Here is a 25983-nt window from a genome sequence, read left to right as displayed (position 1 = left end):
AGATCAGAAATTATTGGCAGGAATATCATACAGCCTCATCCCACAGGGAACCAGCGACACTATGATAAGGAGAACTGGCAGAAGAGCCACTTCAGCACTTCCTTGGGCTCTGACTGTAACCATCCCGCCACTGGCTGAAGAAAAGTAGAATCATGAGCTTGGAGAGGGAAGTGAAAGGCAATGACTATGCAAAGTCGGAATACTGCACCTTGAATGCAGGTCCTGGGGTCTTGTCTACGTAGGGAGTTTCTGACCCATCCAGGCGGAAAGGTGTGCTCTCAATTTCACCCCATGTCATCAACGGAGAGTCTGTCACACCTGCCAAGAAGCACCACGGCTTACAAAGGGCTTGGGATCAAGGAAAGCACACCGAGAACGACTTTTTGTGTTGCTCATTATCCAAGAAAAATTACTCTCTCTGAGCAGAGCTCAATCTTTAGCCATACACCGAGAGATTCTTTGCTCATCGCGGTATCCATGATCCATCACGGCAGAGGGGCGGTGAACCTTTACTGACCTCAATGTCTGCACAAACCTTTCCAACAGCCCGAGAGCCCTTCTGGAGTTTAGCTTACCTGGAGCAGGTGACGGGGTGGCCACAAACCCATAGCCATTGACCTTTGGAGACTCCTGGGGGATCAGTTCTTTCCCGTCTGGCCCAACCTTCCCCTGTTTGTACTGAAAGATACAAAAGCCAACACGAGCAGCAATGAAGGGAGCAGCTTACAAGTTATTCAGCACTACAGGAAACCTGCACTAAAGACCTTTCTCCCACTCTGTGTCTATGGGGAAACTCCTTTGCTTTCTCAGCCTCTAAACGTTTCCCATGCCCCTGCTTATTTTATTTATTTCTGTTGTCTTTCCACGGTTCCAGGCATTGTACAAAACAAACAGAGGCATAAAATAAATTAAATAATAAAAACCACAACAAGAGGCTGGTGCGGCGCTCAAATGCGCTCTCTCACCTGGGCGTTGAGGGCGGCTGCCTGCTGAAGCTGGGATTTACTCAATGCTTGGCTGAATGGATCCTTCTGGAAATGTGTGTTTCTATGGATGACTTCTCGCGGCTTCTTGAACAAGTCCTCATTATCCGGGACACCTAAAAACAGCCAATTTCTTAATGTTTGACTTTCCTCCTTTTGTCAAGAAACATCGAGGAGGAATACAATGAAAATAAACCCTGAATCCCTGTACTTACCCGGATCAGTCCAGACACCTGGGTTTTGCCTCCCCTCCAGCAGATGGAGACAGAGAGGTTTTTTCAAACAACCCTGCCATATATACTAAGGTGCCACCCACAGTCCCTCAGTCTTACTTTGTCTCCAGCAGATGGCGGAGGTGCAAAACCCACTGTCTCTGATTCTCTGATTACTGCTAGTTGATAGAGCAGGAGTGTAGTCATGGCTTAGTTCTACAATTAGGTGCTGTATCTTTAAGTTAAAAAAAAACCAGAATAACTGAAAGTAAGTCCCATTACCGTCGGCGGTTCTGTGAGCCTCCCAGGGGGTTGCTAGGTCCTACAGGGATCATGCCCCCTGGTCGAGGCCGCTGCCAAGGGTTGAGGTCCCTGCCTTTGCAGATTCAAGCAGCGCTGGGGTGATACCGGGGAGCCCGGCTCACTCACCCCCCACAGAAGCAGGACCTGTCTTCCAGAACCTGGGATAGCGAACAGCAAGTTTTCAGTGCATTAAAAAAAAAAGAAGTATGTTTTCTGCGTACCAGCTCTCCGTGACTTGGCTAGGCTACTTTGGGGGGGGGGGGGGGGGGGGGGGGGTTGTGTCTGCGCGGCCGACTTCTTAATTTTTACTTCGCCGTTTTCCCTTTAGATTGAAGGTGGGCCTGCGATGCCTCGGGGCTCTTCATGCTGTGCATGCGGCCCCTCACGCTCGCAGCTTTTGCGAGAAGGCCTCTGTTCGGAGTGTATGCAGGGGGGGCGAGGGACCTTCTGTTTCACTTCGGGGGGGGGGGGGGCTGCAGTCGGGCTCTGTGTTCGGCGGCACGGGCAGAGAGGAGTTGTGTGGTGTCAGAGGACCCGTTCCCGCTCAGCGTGGGAACGGAAGCCATTTTGGGCAAATTTCGAGTGGCCACGGGGGCAGCGATGGGGGAGGGGATTTTACCCACCTCGCTTTCCCTGCAACAAATTCCTGCGGGGGGGAGGGGGGGCGCTCCTGCGGGTGCAGGCTCTCCTATATGCGAGGATAGCCCTGAGGGGGCTATAGTTCCTCATCAGAATCTTCTTTTTCCTCTGAAATTGTGCTACTTATGCAGAAAGCTTTTAAAGCAAAAAAGGAAAGAAAAAAGCAGGCGGCTGAGAAGCCTTTGCAGCTGCTGCCCGCCCAGAGGCCACGGAAGAGGGATAGGTCCAGGGGGGGATCTGACCCGCTTAAGGGAAAAAGGCGATGCAGATCCCCAGCAAGATTCAGTCAGAGGATCTCAGTTAATGGAAGAAGACGATCCAAAGGTGGTTCGTCTATTTAAAAAGGAGGAGCTATCTCCGCTAATGCCAGCCAGCTAGGATTGGAAACTCCACCGGTGGAGTCCCGGCTGGGAGCTATGGATCCTGTCTTGCCGGGCCTCAGGGATCCTACGGTTTCCTTCCCTTTCCATTTCTCGGCGACGGATCTCCTGTTCCGGGAATGGGACTCCCCGGATTTGGGACTGAAGGTGACTAAGGCTATGGACAAGTTATATCCCCTTCCGTAGGACGCTTTGGAGCTGCTCAGATTCCCTAAGGTAGATGCAGCGGTGTCGGCTGTTACAAAAAAGTCCACTATCCCAGTTACGGGAGCGACGGCCCTCAAAGACTTGCAGGACAGGAAGTTGGAGCTACAGCTCAAGAAGGTGTTTGAGGTGTCAGCCCTGGGGGTCCGGGCAGTGATGTGCAGTAATTTTGCACTGTGTGCAGGTCTTCACTGGGCCCAGCAACTCCAAGCCAATGCTGACCTCTCTGAGGGGGAGGCTGCCCAAGCAAACCGGCTGGAGGCGGTCATTGCGTACAGCGCAGATGCTCTTGACGACCTGTTACGCTCGTTGGCCAGATCCATGGTGTCCGCGGTTTCTGCGTGCAGGCTTCTCTGGCTCCGGAATTGGACTGCGGATGTTTCGTCCAAGGCCCACCTCGGATCTCTCCCCTTTAAAGGAAAGTTGTTGTTCGGCAAGGAATTGGAGAACATGATCCAATCTCTGGGGGAGAACAAGGTTCATAAACTGCCGGAGGACAGGCCCAGGTCAAGAGGTGCGTTTGCAGCTCGGTCTCGATTCCGTGCTGGTAGGAGACCTCGGCCAGTGTGGTCTTCTAGGTCATCCTTTCGCCCAGGGTCAAAAAGACAACAGTTGTGGTCTCAGCCCTTTCGAGGAAGATGGTTCGGCAGACTAGGTAACCCGCAGTCGGCGGCGGCGGCTAAGACCTCACAATGAGAGGCGGCCGGTCCATTCCTCACTCCCAGTCTCCCATCAGGTACCAAATGTGGGAGCCAGACTATCGCTCTTCTTCGAGGAATGGCCAAAACTGCCCAGCACGCTAAACCTGAGGAACCTCTGATAGGACGGCTGAATGCCTATATGAAGGTACGCTTCCGGGAGGTCCAACGAAGCCAGGAATTCGCCTGGTCGCACCGAGGCTACCACCGACCGGATTGTCTCCATTTTGAAACGTGGAATGCGAAGACACCTGTTCACCCCTTTCAAATCTAAAATTGGTCTGAATGTGCCCTCTTTCTTTGGTATGGTCTGAACGTGCCCTCTTTCTTTGGTACGATGAAGTAAATGGAGTACCGGCCCTTTCGTTGTAGCCCTGGAGGCACGGGGGTTATTGCGCCCAGGGCCTCCAGCCGCCGAAGAGTTTCCCGCACCGCTACGCGCTTGACTTGGCCTTTGCAAGGGGACACGAGAAACTTGTCTGCGGGAACTCGTGCAAAATCTAAAGCGTAACCTTGACTTATCACGCTGAGGACCCACTGGTCCGGTTATTTTGGTCCATTCCTCGGAAAAAAATGCCAACCTGGCTCCTACGTTTGGCACGACCAACTGAATCTGCCCCGAGGAATGGACCGCCCGCGTTTCATTGGGGGGCTTTGGACCCCGTTCCCGCCGAGGGTCCACCTTGCCTCCCAAACCTTTTCCCCCGAAAGGACTGAGGCCACGACGACGACCTGGAGGAGACGGACCTGTAGGAAGAACCTGACGATCTCTGCTGCCGCGACCTTCTACTCCCCCGAAACCGGGGCCTATTGGAGAAAGAAGTGCGAGACCTGGGCCTGTCCTCCGGCAGCCTAAAAGCCTTGTTTTCTCCGAGCGACTGCATCAGGTCATCCAACTGTTTACCAAACAATAACTTTCCTTTAAACGGCAGCGCACCTAGGTGAGCTTTGGAAGAGCCATCCGCCGCCCAATTGCGAAGCCAAAAGAGCCGGCGTGCAGAAACCGCCGAGACCATGGCCCTGGCCGACATGCGCAGTAGGTCATACAGAGCATCGGCACTGTACGCGATCACCGCCTCCAGATGATCCGCCTGCGCAGATTCCTCTTCCGAGAGACCTGCATTGGCCTGGAGGACCTGGGCCCAGCGCAGTCCCGCACGCAGGGCAAAATTACTACAAATAGCCGCGCGGACCCCCAGGGCCGAAACCTCAAAGACCTTTTTAAGCTGCAGTTCCAGCTTTCTATCCTGGATATCCTTGAGTGCTGTGGCCTCTGTGACAGGAATCGTTGACCTCTTCATCACCGCCGATACCGCTGCGTCCACTCTAGGAAGGCGGAGGAGCTCCAGCGCGTCCTCTGGCAGCGGATACAGCTTATCCATAGCTTTGCTCACTTTCAGGCCCAACTCCGGGGTATCCCATTCCCTGAATAGGATGTCAGACACCGAAAAGTGGAATGGGAAGGCCACTGCCGGACCCGTGAGGCCCAACAGCACCGGGTCCATTTTGGCCCCCGGTCGGGTCTCCACCAGCGGAGCCTCCACACCCAGCTCCTGGAGAATGGCCGGAATAAGCGGTGCTAGTTCCTCTTTCCGGAACAACCGGACCACCTTTGGATCATCTCCATCCACTGCCAGCGTTCCCTTGCCGGTACCGGGCTGTCCTGGTCCCTCTGCATCCTGCCCGTCTGCCCCCCCCCCCAGGGGCTCTACAGGCGGATCTGCTTCCGCAGAAGACGTAGATTCGCTGTCAGTGTCCTGAGGGATATCCCGCAAAGGACGCTTCCCCCTAGGTGGGTCCGAGGTCCTCCTGGGCCTATCTCTAGCTTTCCTCTTCCGGGAGCCCGGCTGGCCGTCCGAGCCCCCCCGACGCCTTACCCGCCTTTCTCCTGGAACCTTTATATTTTAACACTTTGCGCAGGAGAAGCGCAAAATCAGCCGAAAAAGAAGCCTCCGACCTCGAGGATACCTCTTCTGCACTATCCTCCACCAGGGATGCCGCCCCCCCCAGGGGGCCACTGCTGCGGGGAAAGCGCGAGAGGCATGCCGCCATTACCGGCAGCCTTCCGCGTGGCCTCCTGCACTGCCCCCAAAATGGCCGCCATTCCCGCGCTAAGCGGGAACGGATCAGAACTGCCTTCCCCTCGCTGACTCGCTCGCGGCGGCGATCGCACCGGCCGAGATCGGCCCCCCCCCCCGACCAACCTCGGACAGCCCCTCGCCGCCCAAATGCAGGATGAGCAAACCCCATCGCGCGACAAGTGCGCGCGCAGAGCCGCAAGCGCGGCAAGAAGATCCCCTCGGCATCCGCCGCCCTGCCAACGCGCCAAAACTGAAGAAAATTAAAAGTAATTAAAAATTAATTAAACGGCTCGACCCGCGATGCAGACGCCGAAGAACGGAGAGCCGGCGAGGTCAGAAGAAATAAAACAGTCTGTTTTTTTTTTTCTATACTTGCGCTGTCCCTGGTCCTGAGCTCCTGCTCCAGCGGGGGTGAGTGAACCGGGCTCCCCGGTGTCACCCCTGACGCTGCTACCTGCGGAAGGCCGGGTCCTCGACCCTCAGCAGCGGCCTCAACAAGGGGGGGATGGTCCCCTCAGAACCTTCCAACCCCCCTGGGAGGCTTCCAGGACGAGGGAGACTGCTGCTGTATCTTCCTTCTCCTAACTTCTTCTTGTTTTTATTTATTTATTTTTAAAACTTGTCCCAATCAAACAAAATCCCTGACTAACTAACAACGCCACCCAGGGATCCCAGAGGCTGTGGGTGACCCTGCCCCATCTGCTGGAGACAGAGTAAGACTGAGGGGCTGTGGGTGGCACCTTACTATATGTAGGGAAGCCCGACAAGTTTTGCTCTGTCTCCATCTGCTGGTGCGGAGTCACAACCCAGGTGTCTGGACTGATCCGGGTATATACAGGGAACGAGGCTTGAGTGGAAACAACTCCTTGGCCATTGCACCAAGATTCAAAAGCCTTCCAGACTCTGACATAAGATAAAGAAGTGGAAGTCTTCCTAGCCTGCATCAAATGACATCATTCGGGTATCCTTTTTCTCTCAAGCGCCGTCTCTCAAAAGCCAAGCCACAAGTCAAAAGCGAACTGGCAAAACACCTGCTCATGGAACCTAATTTCAAATCTTCCCAATCAGTCACAACAGAAACTACAGAACTCAACTCATCATGTGTCCATAGACTAATATCACACTCAGAGTACCATGACAGGCCAACAAGTAATAAATCCTGCCATGGACTTTGTGCACTTCTTCTTGGCATCATGTTTTTTCTTTTTAAAGGCTGCAGCAAAGTTTTCAGAATTGTAAAACAGACTGGAGCTTGCAGCCTCTCTCTCTGCCCGAGGCGGTGGCCTTAGCAGCACTATGGCCTTCACCTCTGGGTTTGCAGCATCCACTGACCTTGCTGCTGCTACATCCTCCCAGGGCTTTCCCAGCACAGCAGCAGCAGAAGCCATTCAACAACCCTCCCACCATCTTACAAGACAGTGGTGGGAGCTGAAGGGAATATCTAGCGCTGCTACTCGGTAGGGTCCAATCCTGCCTTGGGCCCTAAAAGCTACTTGGGATTGCAACAGAGAAAGGGAAAAAAAAACCCAACTCTCCTCTAGGGCAGCTTCTACAGTCCTGAGGACAGCACGACTCGCTTTCTCTCCATGGGGGGTGTGTGTGAGAGTGTGTGTGTGTGAGAGTGTGTGTGAGAGTGTGATTGGGTTTATGTGGGGAAGAAACATTGCCAATGCTGGGGAGAAGTAGGGGCTACTGCTCAGGGAAGAGAGCACCGGGGGGGGGGGGGGTTATCTTGACAGAGGATAGAGAAGGGAGCCATGTTATTCTAAGGGGGACTTGGCTAGCTGTGTACTGGAAGGTGGGGGGGGGGGGGGGAACAGACTCTTCTCAACCCTATGGGATCCAAAGTGTCTCCTGCTTAAGAAATAGTGATGATCACTGCCAAGATGTGCACTGGTCTCGTTCATCAGTCTATGGACATAAGCTTCAGGTTTCTGGAGTGGGGGAAAAAGAATCCACATTCCAGCACCTGAACAAAAAACTGGTACTGCTGCCCAGTTGGAGGGAGGGGGGAGTTGCACTGCCTGTACGACTCCTGTCCTGTGAGGGGAGGGGGGTGGCTGTGTGTGCTTGCACTGTGCTGTACCTTCTGCTAATAAGTCCATAATTCAGTGCCTGCAGGCAGACTCACCTGCAGGGTAATACATCAGGGAATTCTTTGCCTTGTACTCCCAGGTCTCTACTCCAGCCTTCCCACTTTCAATCGCCTGCTGCTCTGCGGATGGCAGTGCCAGATTCTGCTGATGTCGCTGTCATTCACAAAAACAAACTCGGTTCAGCATCTCTTCACTCACTACTACTTCTGTTCTTGGAGTAAATGGGTGACAGAAAAGTGAAATGTGTGCAGAGTTGAAATGGTTGGAAATGACAGGCGATGCCTTGTGATTCAAAGTCATACTGCCTCAGGCATCAAACACGGGATATACGGATGCTGGCTGCTCAGTCTCCTAGATCGGACTCAAATTATTTTTTTCTTTGCTTGGGAGGAGCCTCCAGTTCAGTCAGCCTGGGATCCAGCACCATAAGCTTTCATTCACATCCATCTGATGATTTCTTCTCCCCCCTCTCCCAATTCATTCAGCCAAGTCATTGGCTGTCCTCATGGGCCTGCTCCTGCATGATGACGGGGATCCCCCCACCCCCAGGAAGCATGAATGCTACCTTCCCAGCAGTCCCAGGCACTCTGACCTGGAAATTAAACCCAGGTCTCTCTCCATAGCACTGCCACACATTCCAGGCATGGAAGAAGGAATGAGGTGTGTCTACCATATTCTGCTAATTTTTGGAGATGTCCCAACATACATTAATTGCCCAAACTTAACTCAGCAATACAGTGTGCTAAAACTGTGCAGTTCCACACTGGGTGATCAGACATACGAGTGTCGTTAAGTGCCTGCAGACTGGAACAGAAAATAATCTGGCAGGAGCAGGAGAAGCTCCTCCTGGTGAGTGACAGCTGTCCACTGACCTGTGCGAACTCTTCCTCGGCTTCGTACAGCCATGAGTGCCTGCTCTTCTCTTTCTCTTTGGCCACTTCCATGATCTGTTCAAACGAGGCGTTGTCCTCACTGGTGTGTCTGGCTAAGAAGCTGTCCAGGCCCGGGAGGGACTGTGTAGTCTCCTCGCTCTCTGCATCTCCTGCAAGAAATGGGTCACAGTGAGGATTAAATACTTTTGCCCACCTTTAAAATCATATGATTCCTACAGACTTTACAACGCGCTCTGCACTTCCTCTCTGAATCATATGATGGAAAACCTCATCCTTAAATCCTCTTCGTGCATCTTCTGCCCTTGTGAATTGCAAGGTCTTCAATACATGAACCTGAGAGACTGGAATGATGATGATATCACTTCCTGTACCCTAAGCTGCCTACAAGCCGCTGACTATAGCTGAAAAGCATTCCCTGTATGTACCCAGATCAGCCGAGACTGCTGGGGTTTGCTTCCCTTCCAGCAGATGGAGACAGAGAAAGTTTTGCTGTAGCTGGCATATAACCCTGGTGTGCCACCTGCAGTCCGCCAGGATTTCTGTCTCCAGCAGATGGGGGGGGGGGGGGTGAAAAACCTGCAGTCTGAGGATTAGTTAAAAAAAATAAAAATAAAAGAAGATTTATATTACAGAGAATATAAAGAAGAGTGGATGAGAGGGGGGTTAGAAACCCTTTTTGGCCTCAGTCCTTCTCACCGCCAAGGGAGAAGATAATTGGTGGTGCCAATTCCCTCTTCCCCCCTTCCAGGACGATGATTGGAGTCGACAGCTTACTTCAGGGAAGTGATTTCTTAGCTTTTTCTTCTTTTTAAAGTTTATAATAATTTAAAAAAAAAAAAAAAAAAAAAAAAAAAAGGAGGAGGTTGCTTTTTGTTTTCCGTCTTTTCTGTGTGCCGGTGTTGAGCGGCGATTGTCGGTGCGGCACGGCAGGGATCTGTTCGCCGTTCCTAATCCTTCTTGTACTGGTGGTCATTGCTGCGCATGCAGCCCAATAGCGGCCATGCCGCAGCTTGAGGAGAGGTGTTCATGTCTCTCACAATGGAACTTGTTCCTGATGTCTCTATGTGGGAGAGAGTAGCTCGGGGAAGCCGGAGAAAGTGTCAGGCGGGCATTGGATGTCTGCGGAGTCCGCAGGACGTGCTGATGCAGCTGAGGACCCCTTCCCAGTTTCAGCAGCAACAGCAGCCATTTTATCTTCTTTTGCTGCTTCAGCTGAAAAGGTGGGAAAGGAAGGAGCCCTTCCCCCACCGCTATCTCGACTGACAGGAGGCCTGCAGAGGCCCAGGTGTCCCGCGAACCTCTGTCTGAGGAGGATGAAGACCTCCAGGGTAAGGATTCAGACAAACCGGCTGAATTTTCCCTGGATTTTGTGCTGCTTTTACACAAGGCGTATCTTGCCAGGAAGGCTGCAGGATGCCTGCCTTCAAGGCCCGAGGGTTCTCAGGATCCATGCCCTATTAAGAGGTCCAGGACGACACGGGTTGGGGGGGGGGGGGGGGGGGGTCGACCAAGGTTCAGGGCCCTCGTTCAGTTGATGCACATGAGCCTTCGGAAGACTCAGAAAGCAGGGAAGGGGGGGGGGGGCACGTAAGATTTAACGGTATTAGATAGTAGTTTAGGGTTGTTGGCAGTCTATGTTTAGAATTCAATTTCTTTTTTTCTGAGTTAACAGTGGCTCTGAAAGTGGCAAGTTCAGCATTGAATTGAGCAAGGGCATTTGCACCTCTGTGTTTTTTCATTTGTACTCTAGTTGGTGTAGTTTTTGTTTATGTACAGTGAGGGTGTGAGTTTCAGAGGTGCCCGTTTTGTCTATTGTTTTGGTAAGGGCAGAGATCCAGTAACATACTGCATGACTGATGTTGGTGTCAGGAAGGGCCGATAGTAAGGGAAGGAAGTTTTCTTTAAATGCCTCAGGCTCGGTGTGTTTCCTTTTCAGGACCTTGATGGAAGATGATTTGGGAGGAAGAGTGTGAAAGTTAATTGTGCTGGAAGCAAAGATCAGATAGTGATCTGACCAGGGGATAGAAGACATTACTCATTTGGAAGAGTAGAGGGGGTTAAGGATCTAAGGTATGGCCAGCTTTATGGGTGGGGGAATGTAGAAATTGATGCCAGTCACAAGCAGTCATAATGCTGAGAAAGCGATCGGCAGAGTGATCATTCGCTCAGGGAAAGTTGAAAGGAATTCGATTAAAGTAGAGCAATGCTGGAGATTGGGGGCAGTAAATGAGGCAGAGATCAAAGTTGTGAGTAGCATAAGTTTGAAGGGAGAGGGCAAGGTAGCGGGAAACAGAAGGAGAAAGGAGTTTAAAGATGTCAGCAAGTGTCGCCATAAGAGATTTGTAGAGCGGCTACTTGGAAGTTGTTGCACACTTTCGCCAGGCATTATCGTTTGGACGTCCAGGCTCTAGATGCCAATGGCTTTGGTGAAAGTGTACTTCAAGCGGGACTCTCGCAGTCCTAGCCTGGACTGATCTGGGTACATACAGAGAAAGGAAAATTTGTTCTTACCTGCTAATTTTCGTTCCTGTAGTATCACAGATCAGCCGAAGAGAAGAGGAATGTAGAAAATTCAAAGTCCTTCTCTTTTCAATTGGCAAGGATTCTCTTTATTTCTCTCATTTAAAACATGCACAAATGTTGAGATTACTTACCTGGTAATCTTGTTTTCCTTAGTGTAGACAGATGGACTCAGGACAAATGGGATAGTATCCGCGTGCTAGCAGTTGGAGACGGATCTGACGTCAGCACAGGGGCGTGTATATATCCCCACAGGAAGCGCAGCTGTTCAGTAATCTTCCTTGCAAAAGCTGTTATGGATGTGTGTACTGACGCTCAATGAAAAGTAAAGAAAAAAGTGAAAACAGGCCTCCCCCGACCGATTGACAGTGGCCGGAGACCGCCAGCCTTCCCAACCGGAAGGCGTGGATATAGGCAGAGTGTACGCTCTTAGGAACACAAAAGTCAAAGGCGTACCCGGAATCAGTGAAACCCATGTACACAGGCAGCTGGGCGGGATGCTGAGTCCATCTGTCTACACTAAGGAAAACAAGATTACCAGGTAAGTAATCTCAACATTTCCTGGCGTGCAGCCAGATGGACTCAGGACAAATGGGATGTACCAAAGCTTTACACCCCGCCAGGGCGGGAGGCTGCCTGAGGACCATGCAGTACCGCCCTCGCAAAGGCCGAGTCCTCCCTGGCCTGGACATCCAGACGGTAGAACCGAGAAAAGGTATGGAGGGAGGACCATGTCGCCGCTTTACAGATGTCCGCCGGTGACAGCATCCGGGATTCAGCCCAAGACGCCGCTTGGGCTCTGGTAGAATGAGCCTTAACCTGTAGAGGCGGAGCCTTCCCAGCCGCCACGTAGGCGGCTCTGACCACGTCTTTAATCCAGCGGGCAATGGTGGGCCGAGAGGCCGCTTCACCTTGCTTCTTCCCGCTGTGTAGGACGAACAGATGGTCTGTCTTCCGCAGGTCTTGAGTCATTGTCAGATACCTGGGCAGCAATCTGCCGATGTCGAGATGGCGTAATAAACGGCCTTCTTCAGATTTCTTCAAACCTACCGTGGTAGGCAAGGATATGGTTTGGTTAAGATGAAACTGTGAAACCACTTTAGGGAGAAAGGAGGGAACCGTCCGAAGATGGATAGACTCCGAAGTGATACGTAGAAAGGGATCACGGCAGGACAGCGCTTGTAGTTCAGAGACGCGGCGTGCGGAGCATACGGCCAGCAGGAATACCAACTTCAGGGTTAGAGACCGTAGAGACAAGCCCCGAAGGGGTCGGAAGGTGGATCCCGCAAGGAAATCCAGAACCAGATTAAGGTTCCATAAGGGTATAGGCCACTTTAGTGGCGGACGAATATGCTTGACGCCTTGCAGGAAACGAGAAACATCAGGGTGCTTGGCGATAGTCTTGCCACCTCTCCTGGGTCCATAGCACGATAGTGCCGCTACCTGAACCTTGATGGAGCTGAGGGAGAGACCCTTCTGAAGCCCATCCTGCAAGAAATCCAACACAATAGGAATAGTGGCGGCATGTGGACTGGTGCCATGAGAGTCGCACCATGCTTCAAAGATTCTCCAGATCCGTACGTAGGTGAGGGAAGTGGAAAACTTGCGAGCCCGGAGGAGTGTAGTAATCACAGGCCCCGAGTAACCCTTTTTCTTCAGTCGAGCCCTCTCAATGGCCAGACCGTAAGAGAGAACTGAGCCGGATCCTCGTGCAGAATGGGACCTTGACGTAGAAGGTCCCGGAAAGGAGGCAGGGGGAGAGGCTCCCCTGCCAGCAGGCGTCTGAGGTCCGCGTACCAGGGTCTTCTCGGCCAGTCCGGGGCCACCAGAAGAACTAGGCCCTGGTGTGACCGAATCCTGTGGATGAGGGCACCCAGTAGAGGCCACGGGGGAAAGGCATATAGAAGAGTCCCCGGAGGCCACGGCTGGACCAGAGCATCGATGCCGTGCGAGCCCGGGTCGCGCCTGCGGCTGAAGTATCTGGGTACCTGAGCATTGGACTTGTCTGCCAGTAAATCCATGGCCGGGATCCCCCAGTGATCGACAATCATCTGGAAAGCTGTGGGGGACAGCTGCCACTCGCCTGGATTCAGGCGTCCCCTGCTGAGGAAGTCTGCTGTGGTATTGTCCTTCCCGGCAATGTGGACGGCGGAGATGTCCCGCAGATTCGCCTCTGCCCAAACCATGAGTGGGGCGATTTCCAGAGATACCTGTCGGCTTCTGGTTCCGCCCTGACGGTTGATGTAGGCCACCGTGGTGGCGTTGTCGGACATCACCCTGACAGCTCTGTGCCGCAGCCGTGGAGCGAAACGAAGGCAGGCCAGTCTGACTGCCCGGGCTTCCAGGCGATTGATGTTCCATGTGGACTCCTCCCTGTTCCAACGCCCTTGCGCAGTGAGTTCTTCGCAATGTGCTCCCCAGCCGCTGAGGCTGGCATCCGTGGTGAGCAAGATCCACGTGGGCGAGGACATCCGCGACCCCCTGCTCAGGTGGTCGGACCGCAACCACCACCGCAGCTGGGTCCGAACATGGACCGGCAGAGGGAGGTGCGTGGAATAGGCTCGGTGATGGGGGCTCCAGCGAGAGAGCAGGGAATGCTGTAGTGGTCTCATATGGGCTCGTGCCCAAGGCACCACGTCCAGAGTGGAGGCCATGAGACCCAGAACTTGCAGATAATCCCAAGCTAACGGCCGACTGGTTCCCAACAGATACTGGATACGCTGCCGAAGTTTCAACTGTCTCTTGGACGTAAGACTGACCGTGTCCGCCCGAGTGTCGAACCTTACCCCCAGATATTCTATGGACTGGGAAGGCTGTAGGCAGCTCTTGCTGAGGTTGATGACCCAGCCCAAGCTTTCCAGAAGGGCGATCACCCTGTCGGTTGTCCGCAGGCTCTCCGCTCGGGACTTCGCCCTGATCAACCAGTCGTCTAGGTAGGGATGGACCAAGATCCCGTCCCGCCTGAGTGCCGCCGCCACAACCACGATCACCTTGGTGAATGTCCTCGGGGAGGTGGCCAACCCGAAGGGGAGAGCTCGAAACTGGAAGTGGCGGTCCAGAACCTTGAAGCGGAGGAAGCGCTGATGATCTGGATGTATCGGAATATGAAGATAGGCTTCGGACAGGTCTAATGCCGTGAGGAACTCTCCGGGCTGGACTGCGGCTTTGACGGAGCGCAGAGTTTCCATGCGAAACCTCGGCACCCGTAAGTACCGATTGAGGGATTTGAGGTCCAGCACAGGCCGAAAAGTGCCCTCTTTCTTGGGTACTATGAAATAAATGGAATAGTGTCCAGAAGTCACTTCCCAGGCAGGCACTGGGAGGATGGCGTTCAAGGTCAGGAGCCTCGTCAGGGTGGCCGCCAATGCTGCCTTCTTGAGCGGGGAACATGAAGACGCCACAAACTTGTCCGGAGGAAGATGATGAAAGTCCAGATAATACCCCTCTCGGATAACTGCGAGGACCCACTGGTCCGACGTGATCTCGACCCATCTGGGGTAGAAGAGGGTCAACCTACCCCCTATGGCTTCGTCCCCCAGATGAACCGGCAAATTCTCATTGTGGGATGCGACCGGGACCCCCGCCCGGCCCGTTCCCCCGTCTGCGCAGCCTGGACCGAAAGGACTGATTCTTGGCCGGAGGACGCGGCGTCTGGTAGCGCCCTCTATATGGAACAAATCGCTGTGAACCCCTGCCCCTGGAGGGCCGGGGACCGGAGCGCTGTCCCCTCCTGGACCGGTCTTCTGGTAGGCGAGGCACAGGAGAGGCACCCCAGGAAGCGACAAGCTTATCAAGGTCACTGCCAAACAGAAACGAGCCCTGAAAAGGCAATTTGGTGAGGCGAGACTTGGAAGGGGTATCAGCGGACCATGGCTGGATCCATAGGTGTCTCCTGGCGGCCACTGAAGACGAGATCCCCTTAGCCGTGGTTCGAACCAAATCCGATGCGGCATCGGTGAGGAAGGAAAGAGCGGGCTCCATGTCAGCCGCCGGAGCGCTGTTCCGGACCTGAGACAAGCAGGCACGAGTGACCACCGTGCAACAGGCCGCAATCCTCAAAGAAAGAGCTGCCACCTCAAAATTTTGCTTCAGAATGGCGTCCATCCGCCTGTCCTGGGGCTCCCTGAGGGCCAAACCCCCTTCCACAGGAATGGTAGTGCGCTTGACCACAGCGCTAATTAAGGCGTCCACCTGAGGGCATGCCAGGAGGTCCTGGAGAGCCGGTGCCAATGGGTACATGCCTTTCAGGGCCCGGCCCCCTTGAAATGAGGCCGCCGGTGCTGCCCATTCCAAATCAATGAGTTGCTGAGCTGCCTGCAAGAAAGGAAAATGGCGGGCTGTAGGACGAAGACCTTCCAGCAGGGGGTTCTGCGCAGAAGGAATCGAAGCACTGGGTCCAGTGATCTCCAACTCCGCCAGACACTGAGACACGAGGTCCGAGAGGTCCTCCTTAGGGAAAAAGCGCCGCATAGTCCTGTATGGCGCAATCCCCGGGGGGAGGTCCCCTTCGTCCGGGAGTTCGGACTCGTCCGGTGAAAACTCCTGGTCCGAGTGATCGGGACTGTCCAATAGTGGGAGGTCCCGCTCCCGAGAAGGCTGCGAGGGTCCCGGAACCGGATCCCTAGAGGCTGCCATCATGGCGGCAGCCGCAGTATGCGCCGGAGACGCCGCCCCCGCAGGAACCGCAGCAACCGCCGGAAGAACAGGCGCAGCAAGGACCGTAGGGGCAGGACGCGAAGCCGTCTGCATCTGGACAAAGGCATGAATACCCTGAAAAAGATCCACCCAGGAAATGGAAGCCGCCTCAAAACGCCGGGGTACCAGATCCCCCGGGATTCCCGAGCGGTCGAGACCACCTCCCAAATCCGGGGTAGCCGCAGGTGAACTATCAAAAAACTGCGGCTGAGATTGGTTCTGGCCGGAGGGTCCCCCGGCCGCCGCACATTGGGTACACAAGGAGTCGGGGTCAGTACCGCGCGTGGCACGAAGGTGGCACGCGGAGCAGAGGCCCAGAGCTGAAACGTCTAGGGCAAGTGGCGGCGCAGCTGCGGCCGCGGCTGCGAGCTGATCCATGAGCAGAATATAGCAAGCGTGCGCTTCCTATGCGGCAGCAATAGGCGCAGGCTAGAACAGGCGCACAATAGCAATAGGATGCGGCAGCAATAGGCGCTGAATAGAGCAAGCGCACAATAGCAAAGGCAAGCGGCAACAATAGGCGCTGAGCAAAACAAGCGCACAATAGCAATAGGAAGCGGCAGCAATAGGCGCTGAGCAAAACAAGCGCACAATAGCAATAGGAAGCGGCAGCAATAGGCGCTGAGCAAAACAAGCGCACAATAGCAATAGTAAGCGGCAGCAATAGGCGCTGAGTAGGAACAGGCGCCCAATAGCAAGAGTATGCGACAGCAATAGGCGCTGAAAAAACAGCCGCACAAGACGAAGCAGGTAGCAATATACACCTAAGGGCAGTCAATAGACATACAGCAGCAATATGCGGCACATACTCACAGTGGCAGCCAAGAAGCAAGAACAAGGAGGAGAAGAAGAAAAAAAATAAATAAATAAAAGCCGCGCCCATTACAGGCGCGGAATACCTGAGTAAGGCCACAAATGGCGTCCTCCACGGCTTGCCACGCCGCCGGTCCTCTAGATAGCGGAGACCTGGGTGAAGAGACGTACGCCGTACCAAATCTTCAGCGCTGCCGGGCAGGATCACAGGCGGTCTCCGGCTGCGAGGGGAAAGGGCCGATACCTTTCACCGCCGCGGTTGAGGCACTGCACCCGCTACCTCGTCCACGCCGGGAGCGAGGGCCTCGGCTGAACCGAGGACTTACACCTCCGGGGGACCACGGCAGTCACCCCGGGAAGCTCAACTGGGGGGCACGGCCAGAACGGCCCCTGAGGAGCGCGGGGCTCAAAAAGGTGGTGAAGAAAGGTAAAGTAGAATCTAGAAGAGAAGAAAACAAAAATGAAAGTAGTCTTGGAAAGCACGCTGAACCAGCGTGCAGGCACTCCAAACTGCTTTGGAGACGGAAATTACTGAACAGCTGCGCTTCCTGTGGGGATATATACACGCCCCTGTGCTGACGTCAGATCCGTCTCCAACTGCTAGCACGCGGATACTATCCCATTTGTCCTGAGTCCATCTGGCTACACGCCAGGAAATTATCACTTAAAGGACTCCTGAAATTCAGGGCAATTTGGAACAGCAATTTAAGATGTTTCCTGACACGGACACCGTGTTTTGCCGAGAAGTCAAAACCCACTGAAACTTGCACAAGTTTCTATCAGTCGGCTGATAGAAACTTGCACAAGTGTATGAACAAACATTCCTTTGTCCCTCTCAACGCAGCCCTTCTTGCGAAACACGGTGTCCGTGTTGGGGGACATCTTAAATTGCTGTTCCAAAGTGCCCTGAATTTCAGGAGTCCTTTGAGATGATAATTTGTGCATGTTTTAAAATGAGAGAAATAAAGAGAATCCTTGCCAATAGAAAAGAGAAGGACTTTGAATTTTCTACCTGCCTCTTCTCTGTGGTTTATATACAGAGTGTGGACCTAACTCGCTGGATAGCATTTTAGCATACCACCGATCAGTCCAGAATCCCACCCAGTTTAGGGTGTAAAGGTCTGGAGAGTCCGCTCGATCTGTTATTGTAAATAAACTGAAGACTGGCACAGGTTGGCTTTTTTGGTTTTTCTCCTGGTATTAAGGTTGGAAAGGATCATTTCCATTAAGGAGTGCTCCACATCTAACTGCTCATTCAGGGGGGATGAGTAAAGTCAAATAATGTTTGTCTGCATTTAATAGCATCTTTGCTTGGGTGCAGGTCAATACTGGCGGACTGCAGATGGCACACCAGATTATATGCCAGTGTCAGCAAGTCTGTCTCCATCTGCTGGAAAGGAGGCAAAACTCAGGAGTATGGAGTAATCTGTGGTACTACGGAAAGGAAAATTAGCAGATAAGAACCAATTTTCCTATATATTTTATTACATCACATCTTTTCCTTTTCAGCTCACTGGAAGGAAACAGGGCAGCGAGAAACAATCCCTGAATGGCAGTAATCAGGTTCCCTGCTCCTCTGTGCAGCACGTCAGAAGTGCTGGCCCAAGGGATCAGAGACTTTCAGCATCTGGCAACAGTGAAAATGATCCCAACCTTCCTCTGCTGCTTTGTTCCCCATCCGCTGTTTGCTCAGCAAGGAAGGAGAACCTGGCCGCACCTCCGGGGTCTCAAACGTAGCTGGTGTAATGTCTGCAACCCAAAACCAGAAAAGATTTAAAAAAAAAAAAAAAAAAAAAAAACCAGCAAACTTCTGACTTTTTAAACATTGTCAGCTCATATTCACCTAAAGCATGTGGAGTACTTTGCTGTATCATCAAAATACACAAAAGTATCAATTACCACAGAGAATCATTTACCAAAATTATCTTTAAGCCATATTTACATTCAACAGCTTTCCTGCAATTCCCTAGAAGACACTAACTTAGCAAAAAGGCACGGATGTGTTCCATTTCATCCTGTGTGATTGTGGTGAGGACACAAGAACACAAAGGACCAGTATCCCGCCGCATCTTTTATTTTATTCTGTGAGATTTCTGAGTACTTAGAAGTAGGGAGAAGAAAGACACCTCTCTCCCTCTAAACCTAATGTTCCATGTAAAGCCCCTTTCTCTATTTTGGGCATACCATCGTTTTATGTAAACTGGAGTGATTTGTAGTCCTTACAAGAACTTCGGTATATAAAAATTAAAAATAAATAAATAAACCCCAGCACACAGAGTAACCCTGACTCCTTTTTTCACAAAGCTAATCCAGATCTATTTACTTCTCACCATTCCTAAGAACCATTTTTCATTTACTCTGCTGAGACACAAGTCACAAGCAGCTAGCTAATTGTTAATTCTCTTGCTAGCGTGGCTGTTCTTGGGGGTTTAGGAAACTTGCAAGGAATCAGTTTAAAGAAGGGAATATATACAAGAAGTTGCACCCAGAACTAAGAGAGGCAAGTTTCCAGATCGGAGACATCCAACAAACCATCCACCCATGTCAGAAAATCTAGTGTGGATGGGATCCCAAACCCATTAGGGGCAGGGGCGTGGGCACTCTCTCTCTCTCCCTACAACACATGAAAGCAGTTACTGCTAGAAGATCCAGGGTAGCACTTTTCAGCCCTTACATGGTACTGGGGTGTCCCGGGAAGATTTCCCCAAGGAAGAGCCAAACTTGATGGCTATCTGTCTCATTTTCTCCAAGTCACCACTTTCTTCAGCATCCAGATATTCTTTCTGAGCTCGCAGCTTCTCCATATCAGGGAAAAAATCCCGCTGGATAATCTTCTGCAGGTTCTATAGAAAGAACAGACAGGAATGAATGAGGGACAGTGTTGTCTTGTCTAACAAAGACTCAGGAGGTCATATGCTGACAGAATCTAGAAACATGGCTACACTGTAACTAAAAGGACTCCACCACCATGTCAATGACCATTATACAGCCAAAGTAACACCCCAACAGGCTAAAGAACAGAAGATATGCCATACTTGGTTAGACCACGGGTCCATCAAGCCCAATATCCTGTTTCCAACAGTGGCCAACCAAGTGACAAGTACCTGGCAAGTACCCAAACATTAAACAGATCCCAAGCTACTATTGCTTTCCCACCTTCAGGTCATCAGCCACTATCACACCAAAGTCTCTCTCCCAGTCCTTGCGCATTAGTCTTTCACAACCCATCACATACAGCTCTTTTGGATTACCGCACCCCCAGATGCATGACACTGCATTTCTTGGCATTGAATCCCAGCTGCCAAATCTTAGACCTCTCTTCAAGCTCTCTTATACTTTTCATTCTCTCTACTCTTTCAGGCATGTTCACTCTGTTGCTGATCTTAGTATCATCCGCAAATAGACAAACTTTACCTTCTATCCCTTCCGCCAGGTCTCTCACAAAGATATTGAACAGAACAGGTCCCAAAACCGATCCCTGTGGCACTCCACTTATCACCATTCTTTCTTCAGAGTAGGTTCCATTTACCATTACATCATTTACCACTTGTATCAGTCAACCAGTTTGCAATCCACATCACTACCTTGGCGCTCACTCCCAAGCTTCTCATTTTCTTCACGAGTCTCCTACGCGGGACCATATAAAAAACTTTACTAAAATCCAAGTAAATCACATCCAGCGTTCTTCCCTGATCCAATTCTCGTCACCAAATGAAAAAAATCCAATCAGATTTGTCTGACAGTACCTTTCCCTGGTGAATCCATGCTGCCTCAGGTCGAGCAACCCACTGGATTGTAGATAGTTCCCGATCCTTTCCTTCAGCAGAGTCTCCATTAATTTTCCCACCACAGAGGTGAGGCTAACTGGCCTGTAGTTTCCGGCCTCCTCTCTGCTCCCACTCTTGTGAAGCGGGACCACCACTGCTCTTCTTTCAGTCCCGCAGCACCACTCCCATTACCAGGGATCTATTAAACAGGTCCTTCAGCAGACCCACCAGCACATCTCTGAGCTTTCTCAGTATCCTGGGGTGTATCTCATCCGGTTCCATGGCCTTGTTCACTTTCAGTTTTCCTAGCTCTTCCCCTACAATCTCTTCTATAAACAGAGTATAGCCTACTCTACCCCTATCAACGGTCTTGTCAACCAGTGATAGTCCTTCTCCAGGGTCTTCTTTAGTGAACACTGAAAAATGTTTTGTCACCTTGCTTTAACTCTTTGGTAACCCTTTCTTCTGCCTGACTTTTTGCTTTCTTGATTTCTTTCTTCATCTCCCTCAGTTTCAGCAGATATTCTTCCCTGTGTTCCTCTTTATGGGTTCTGTTGATTATATCAGGGTTGTTCTTTTAAACAATTCCTTTATATTTCTTGAACGCTGCCTATTTTGCTTTTATTTTATCAGCCACCTCCTTTGAGAATCAGATTGGTTTCTTATTTCTCTTGCTTTTGTTTACTTTTCTAACACATAGATTTGTTGCCTTTGTAATAGCTCCTTTTAACTTGGCCCACTGTTCCACCTATCTCATTTTCTCCCAGTCTTCTAGTTCTACCTCCAGGTACGTCCCCATTTTGACAAAGTCTGCATTTTTTAAATTCACAACTCGGGTCTTTGTGCGACCTCTCTGTAAATTATTTGCGATATCAAACTATTCCGTTTGATGATCACTGGTGCTCAGGTGGGCAGCCACCTCGACATTAGAAACATTATACCCATTAATGAGCATTAGATCGAGTATAACTCCCTCCCTCGCGGGTTCCATTAATATTTGTTTGAACAGAACCCCTTGAAGGGAATCCACTCTCTCTCTACTTCTGGTAGATTCCGCAGAAGGGATTCTATGTCCAGCAAATTAAAATCTCCAACAATCAACACTTCTCCCTTCTTTCCCACCTTTTGGATGTCTTCAACCAGATCTCTGTCTAGTTCTTCCGTTTGAGTCGGAGCCTGAAAACCACTCCAAGTAAAAATAGATGCACCATCTTTTTTTTTTTAGGCGGCCCATAATATTTCTTTCTCTACCCCACATTCCTTGCAGTTCAGTAGCTTGGATATTGTTTATGACATAAAGAGCTACCCACCCCCTCCCCTTTTCTGTCCTCTCTGTCCTTTCTTAAGTTATAGCCCAGCATGGCCGTATCCCAATCATAAAATTCAGAGAACCAGGTCTCTGTAACAGTAACTATGTCTAAGTCCACTTCCATCATTAAGGCCTGCAGGTCTGGGATTTTATTACCCAGACTACGAGATTTGTGGTCATGGCTTTCCAGCTCATCTCCCTAGGACTGCTGCTCTTCTTAGTCATCTTTTCTGCTATTTTGAGTTGATTGACTTTGTTGTTTTTTCCCAATTCCTGTCTTGATTGGGCGTGACATAGCAATTTCATTGGCCACCTTCTGCCACCCCCGTCTTCTCCAAGATGAACAGCCCTAACCTCTTTAGCCTAAAATGTGCTGGATAATATTTTTAATAACTTTATTTCACAACTAACGTAGTAGTAAAACTTAAAGGATGTGAATTTTACCTGTGAATAGTACCTTACAGGTACACATGGTCAGGACCTACATCACTAAACAAGCGAAGCTTTTTTTGTTTATGATAAAATGTAACCGAACCTTTTTGGCACCTGTTAGAATGTACTATAGTACGCATTCACCCATCCTAATCTATGTGCCTACATGTAAACCGTTGCGATGGTATATAACTTAGTGACAGTATAGAAAAGATTTTAAATAAACAAACAAATAAATAGCATTTCCTCAAAGGAAAGCTGTTCCATGCCCTTTATCATTTTGGTAGCCCTTCTCTGCACTTTCTCCAGTGCAATTATATCTTTTTTTGAGATGCGGCGACCAGAAGTACACACAGTGTTCAAGGTGCGGTCTCACCATGAAGCAATATAGAGGCATTTTGACATCCTATATTTTATTTCCCATTCTCTTTCTAATAATTCGTAAGATTGTGTTTGCTTTTTTGACCACCACAGCACACTGCACAGATGATTTCAATATATCAACTATGACATTTATTTATTTATTTAAAATAATTTATATACCGGAGGTTCCTGTATAATATACATATCACCCCGGTTCACAAAGAACAGTAACTATCGCTACAAATAGCGGTTTACATAGAACAGAATAAAAGAAGTTTTACATTGAACAAAAACTAAGTAACAAGTTTTACATTGACATCCAGATCTTTTTCCTGGGTGGTAACTCCTAATATGGAATCTAATATCATGTAACTGCAGTATGGGTTATTTCTCCCTATATGCATCACCTTGCACTTTTCCACATTATATTTCATGTGCCATATGGACGCCCAATCTTCCAGTCTCACAAGGACCTCCTGCAATTTATCACAATCCACACAGGTCACCATCATTACCTCACAATTGGGCCGATTCAGTAAAATGCATGGGAGAGCCAGCGCTCCGAGGCGAGCGCCAGCTCTCCCAACGTGCGCCCAGGCCACTCTCCTGGGCGTGCGATTAAGTATGCAAATGAGGGCCTGCAGAAGCTGCGGCTGCCAACGGGTTTGACAGCCGACACTTAATTTTACCAGCATCCGTTTTCCGAACTCGTGGCTGTCAGCGGGTTCGACAACTGACGCCGGCAAAATTGAGCATCCGTTTTCCAACCCGCAGGCAGATTTTTGTTTGTTTGTTTTTTGGGGCCTTCGACTTAATATCGCTATGATATTAAGTTGGAAGGTGTACAGAAAAGCAGTTTTTTCTGCTTTTCTGTACACTTACCCGGTGCTGGCCAAAATTAACTCCTGCCTTTGGGCAGGTGTTCATTTCTGAGAGTAAAATGTGTGGCTTCTGTTTCGAGCGGGCCTAACTAATAGGCTCATCAACATGCATTTGCATGTTGAGCACGTGCTATTAGTTTCGGGGGGGGGGGGGGGGTTGGATGTGCATTTTCCACGTGCTATTACTACCCCTTACTGTAATAATAGCGTGTCGAAAATGCGCGTCCAAACAGGGGCTAACGGTGCACTTGGCCTGAGCACACCATACTGAATCGGCCTCAATATGATCGAGTATCCCAGTCTCAGGCAGCCTGTCTCCCCTAAAGCTCCCTGTCCCAGGTGGCCCCATCACTGTTTACAATCCTTGACCTTGGGAGTGCCATGCAATATAATACAACAAGCCGTTAAGCCCGTTAAAACGGGCTACATCCCTCTGTCTCTCACCTCCCCCTCTTTCTCTCTCCCCTCACTCTTCACCACCCCCTCCCTCACCCACTCCTCCCCACCCTCCCTCTCCTATCACTCAGTCCCTCCCTCCCACTCAGTCTCACTCACTCCCTCCCCCCTCTCTCCCTCCCTCTCACTCAGTCCCACTCTCACTCAGTCCCCACTCCCTCCGTCCTCTCCCTCAGTCCCACTCCCTCCCTCAGTCCCTCCCTCACTCAATCCCTCCCTCCCACTCAGTCACTCCCTCCCCCCTCCCTCTCACTCACTCAGTCCCACTCACTCTCCCTCAGTCCCACTCCCTCCCTCTCTCTCCCAGTCCCACTCCCTCCCTCAGTCCCCCCTCTCCCTCTCACTCAGTCCCACTCCCTCCCTCTCACTCAGTCCCTCCCCCTCACTCAATCCCTCCCCCTCACTCAGTCACTCCCTCCCACTCTCTCTCTCCGTCCCTCCCTCCCACTCAGTCCGTCCCTCCCTCTCTCTCTCTTCTCCCTCCCTCGCTACCGCCCGCTACCGCCGTCGCCGCTACCGCCGTCGCTCGCTACCGCCGTCGCCGCCCGCTGCCGGTACCGCTGCTGCTGCCACTGGACGCCGCCATTTTTTTTTCTTTCTGAAGCTGCCTCAGAGCGACGTGCTCGCCCGCACATGCGCGGTAGAGCTGGTCTCTACTGCGCATTTGCGGGCCGTCGGTCACAGGCCATTTATAAGGTAGATTTTAGTTTATCTTTTGTCTTTCTAGTATAAAATACCACTCAAAGCAGCTAACTGCAAAAATAAAATGTAATAATTACTAGTCAATATACAATACAAATATAAGCACAACAAAAACTAAAAATAATCATTAAATAAACAAAATTATCCATTAGTAATAAGAAGATAAGATATGCCATACTATGTCAGACTAAGGGTAAGCAGGATAGGTTACAATAACCCCAGCCTGGTTCAAACTCCCCCCTCATGGTCAAAGTCATAAAGCTGCTCCTTACTTACAAAGGGACCATCTCTGCTCATGGTCTCTGTCCTGGCAAATGGGATCTCTGCCCCAGGGAGCCTCATCTCATCTCAGTCACTGTGTCCCCTCAGGATCTCTGACTGGGGAGCCCCATCTTCCTCTGTCTCCTCTAAGAGACCCTGTCCTAGGTAGCCCCATCTCCCTCAGTCACTGTGCCAGGGAGCCCTATCGCCCCTCAGGTTCCTGTCCTGGGGTGCCCTCAGGGTCCCTGTCCCGGGGAGCCCCATCTCCCCCTATCTTCCTTCTGAGACTCTGTCCTGGGGAACCCCATCTCCCCAATCTCTTCTCAGGGTCCCTATCCCGGGGAACCCCATTTCCTTGTCTCCACTTCAAATTCCTGTCCTGGGGCGCCCCTTCTCCCCCGTCTCTCCTCTGTCCCAGGGAGCCCTATCTCCCTCTGTCTCCTCTCAGAGACCTTGCCCCGGGGAGCCCTATCTCACCCAGGCTCACGCTGCTGTCCCAGGGAGTCCCATCTCCCTTCAGCGACCCTGATCCGGGCAGCCCCATCCTGTTCCCTCAGGGTCCCTATCCCGGAGAGCACCATCTCTCCTTGTCTCCCTCACGGCCCTGTCCGGGAGCCCAATCTCCCCCTGTCTCAGGGTCCCTGTCGCGGGGAGCTCGCCTCTCTTACCCCTATGTAAGTCTCCTCGTCCAGGATCTTCTTCTTGGGGCTCTCATCGCTCTGGTCCTCTTCGCGCAGGGCAAGCGCGGACGCGCCGACCCTGACCGGCACCAGCGCCTGGGAGGAGGCGTTTCCACCCCTAGCCCCGGCCATCACAACAGCGTGAGCAGCCGAGCCAGGGCCGAGAGCCCACGGGCGGCTCAGGCCGCAAAACGACAACGCAGAGACAGATTGCGCATGCGCACGTCATTTCGTCGTACGGACGGCGCTCAGGCTGCTAGGATTCGGAGTTCCAGAGAAAACGAGGGCGGAGCCTCTGCTCTTGGGCTCTTCCACGCGCACGCTTGGTGCAGCGAGCTGTGGTTTTTCTTACGTTTGAACGTGCGCTTGGGGCGGGCCGCGGGAGGATTTATTATTCTCACCTCGCTTTCTAAAACAGGAGCCTATCTTCCAGTGTGTTTCGTCTTCAGGAAAAAAAATCCACATGGCGTGCAACACAGTAGGTCAATACATATTAAATATAAGATTTTTACGGCCCTGGAAGCAAGAATTCAGACCATTATCTTCCTCTTTTATAATGATTTCAGTTCCCATCATCACCCTTTATAATGAGCGTCACATCATTCTCCTGGAAAA

The 25983-nt window shown here is 51.5% G+C and overlaps 1 protein-coding gene across 1 annotated transcript in view; it reads right to left on the bottom strand.

Moving 5' to 3' along the window:
* Positions 1-25597, bottom strand: part of ESS2 (ess-2 splicing factor homolog) — a 31397-nt gene extending 5800 nt beyond the window's left edge. Inside the window, exons 1-8 of the mRNA XM_029619611.1 lie at positions 25357-25597; positions 19192-19360; positions 18171-18266; positions 8469-8638; positions 7632-7749; positions 966-1099; positions 576-678; positions 209-318 (exon numbers count right to left, since the gene is read on the bottom strand). Coding sequence (XP_029475471.1) covers positions 209-318; positions 576-678; positions 966-1099; positions 7632-7749; positions 8469-8638; positions 18171-18266; positions 19192-19360; positions 25357-25500 — 1044 coding nt within the window. The 5' untranslated portion in view covers positions 25501-25597. The remainder of the gene's footprint in view (positions 1-208; positions 319-575; positions 679-965; positions 1100-7631; positions 7750-8468; positions 8639-18170; positions 18267-19191; positions 19361-25356) is intronic.
* Between the last annotated feature and the right edge of the window lie 386 nt (positions 25598-25983).

This window comes from Rhinatrema bivittatum, chromosome 11 (assembly GCF_901001135.1).
Source record: "Rhinatrema bivittatum chromosome 11, aRhiBiv1.1, whole genome shotgun sequence".
Classification (NCBI taxonomy): Eukaryota; Metazoa; Chordata; class Amphibia; order Gymnophiona; family Rhinatrematidae; genus Rhinatrema; species Rhinatrema bivittatum.
This window is presented reverse-complemented; position numbering and strand designations above follow the sequence as displayed.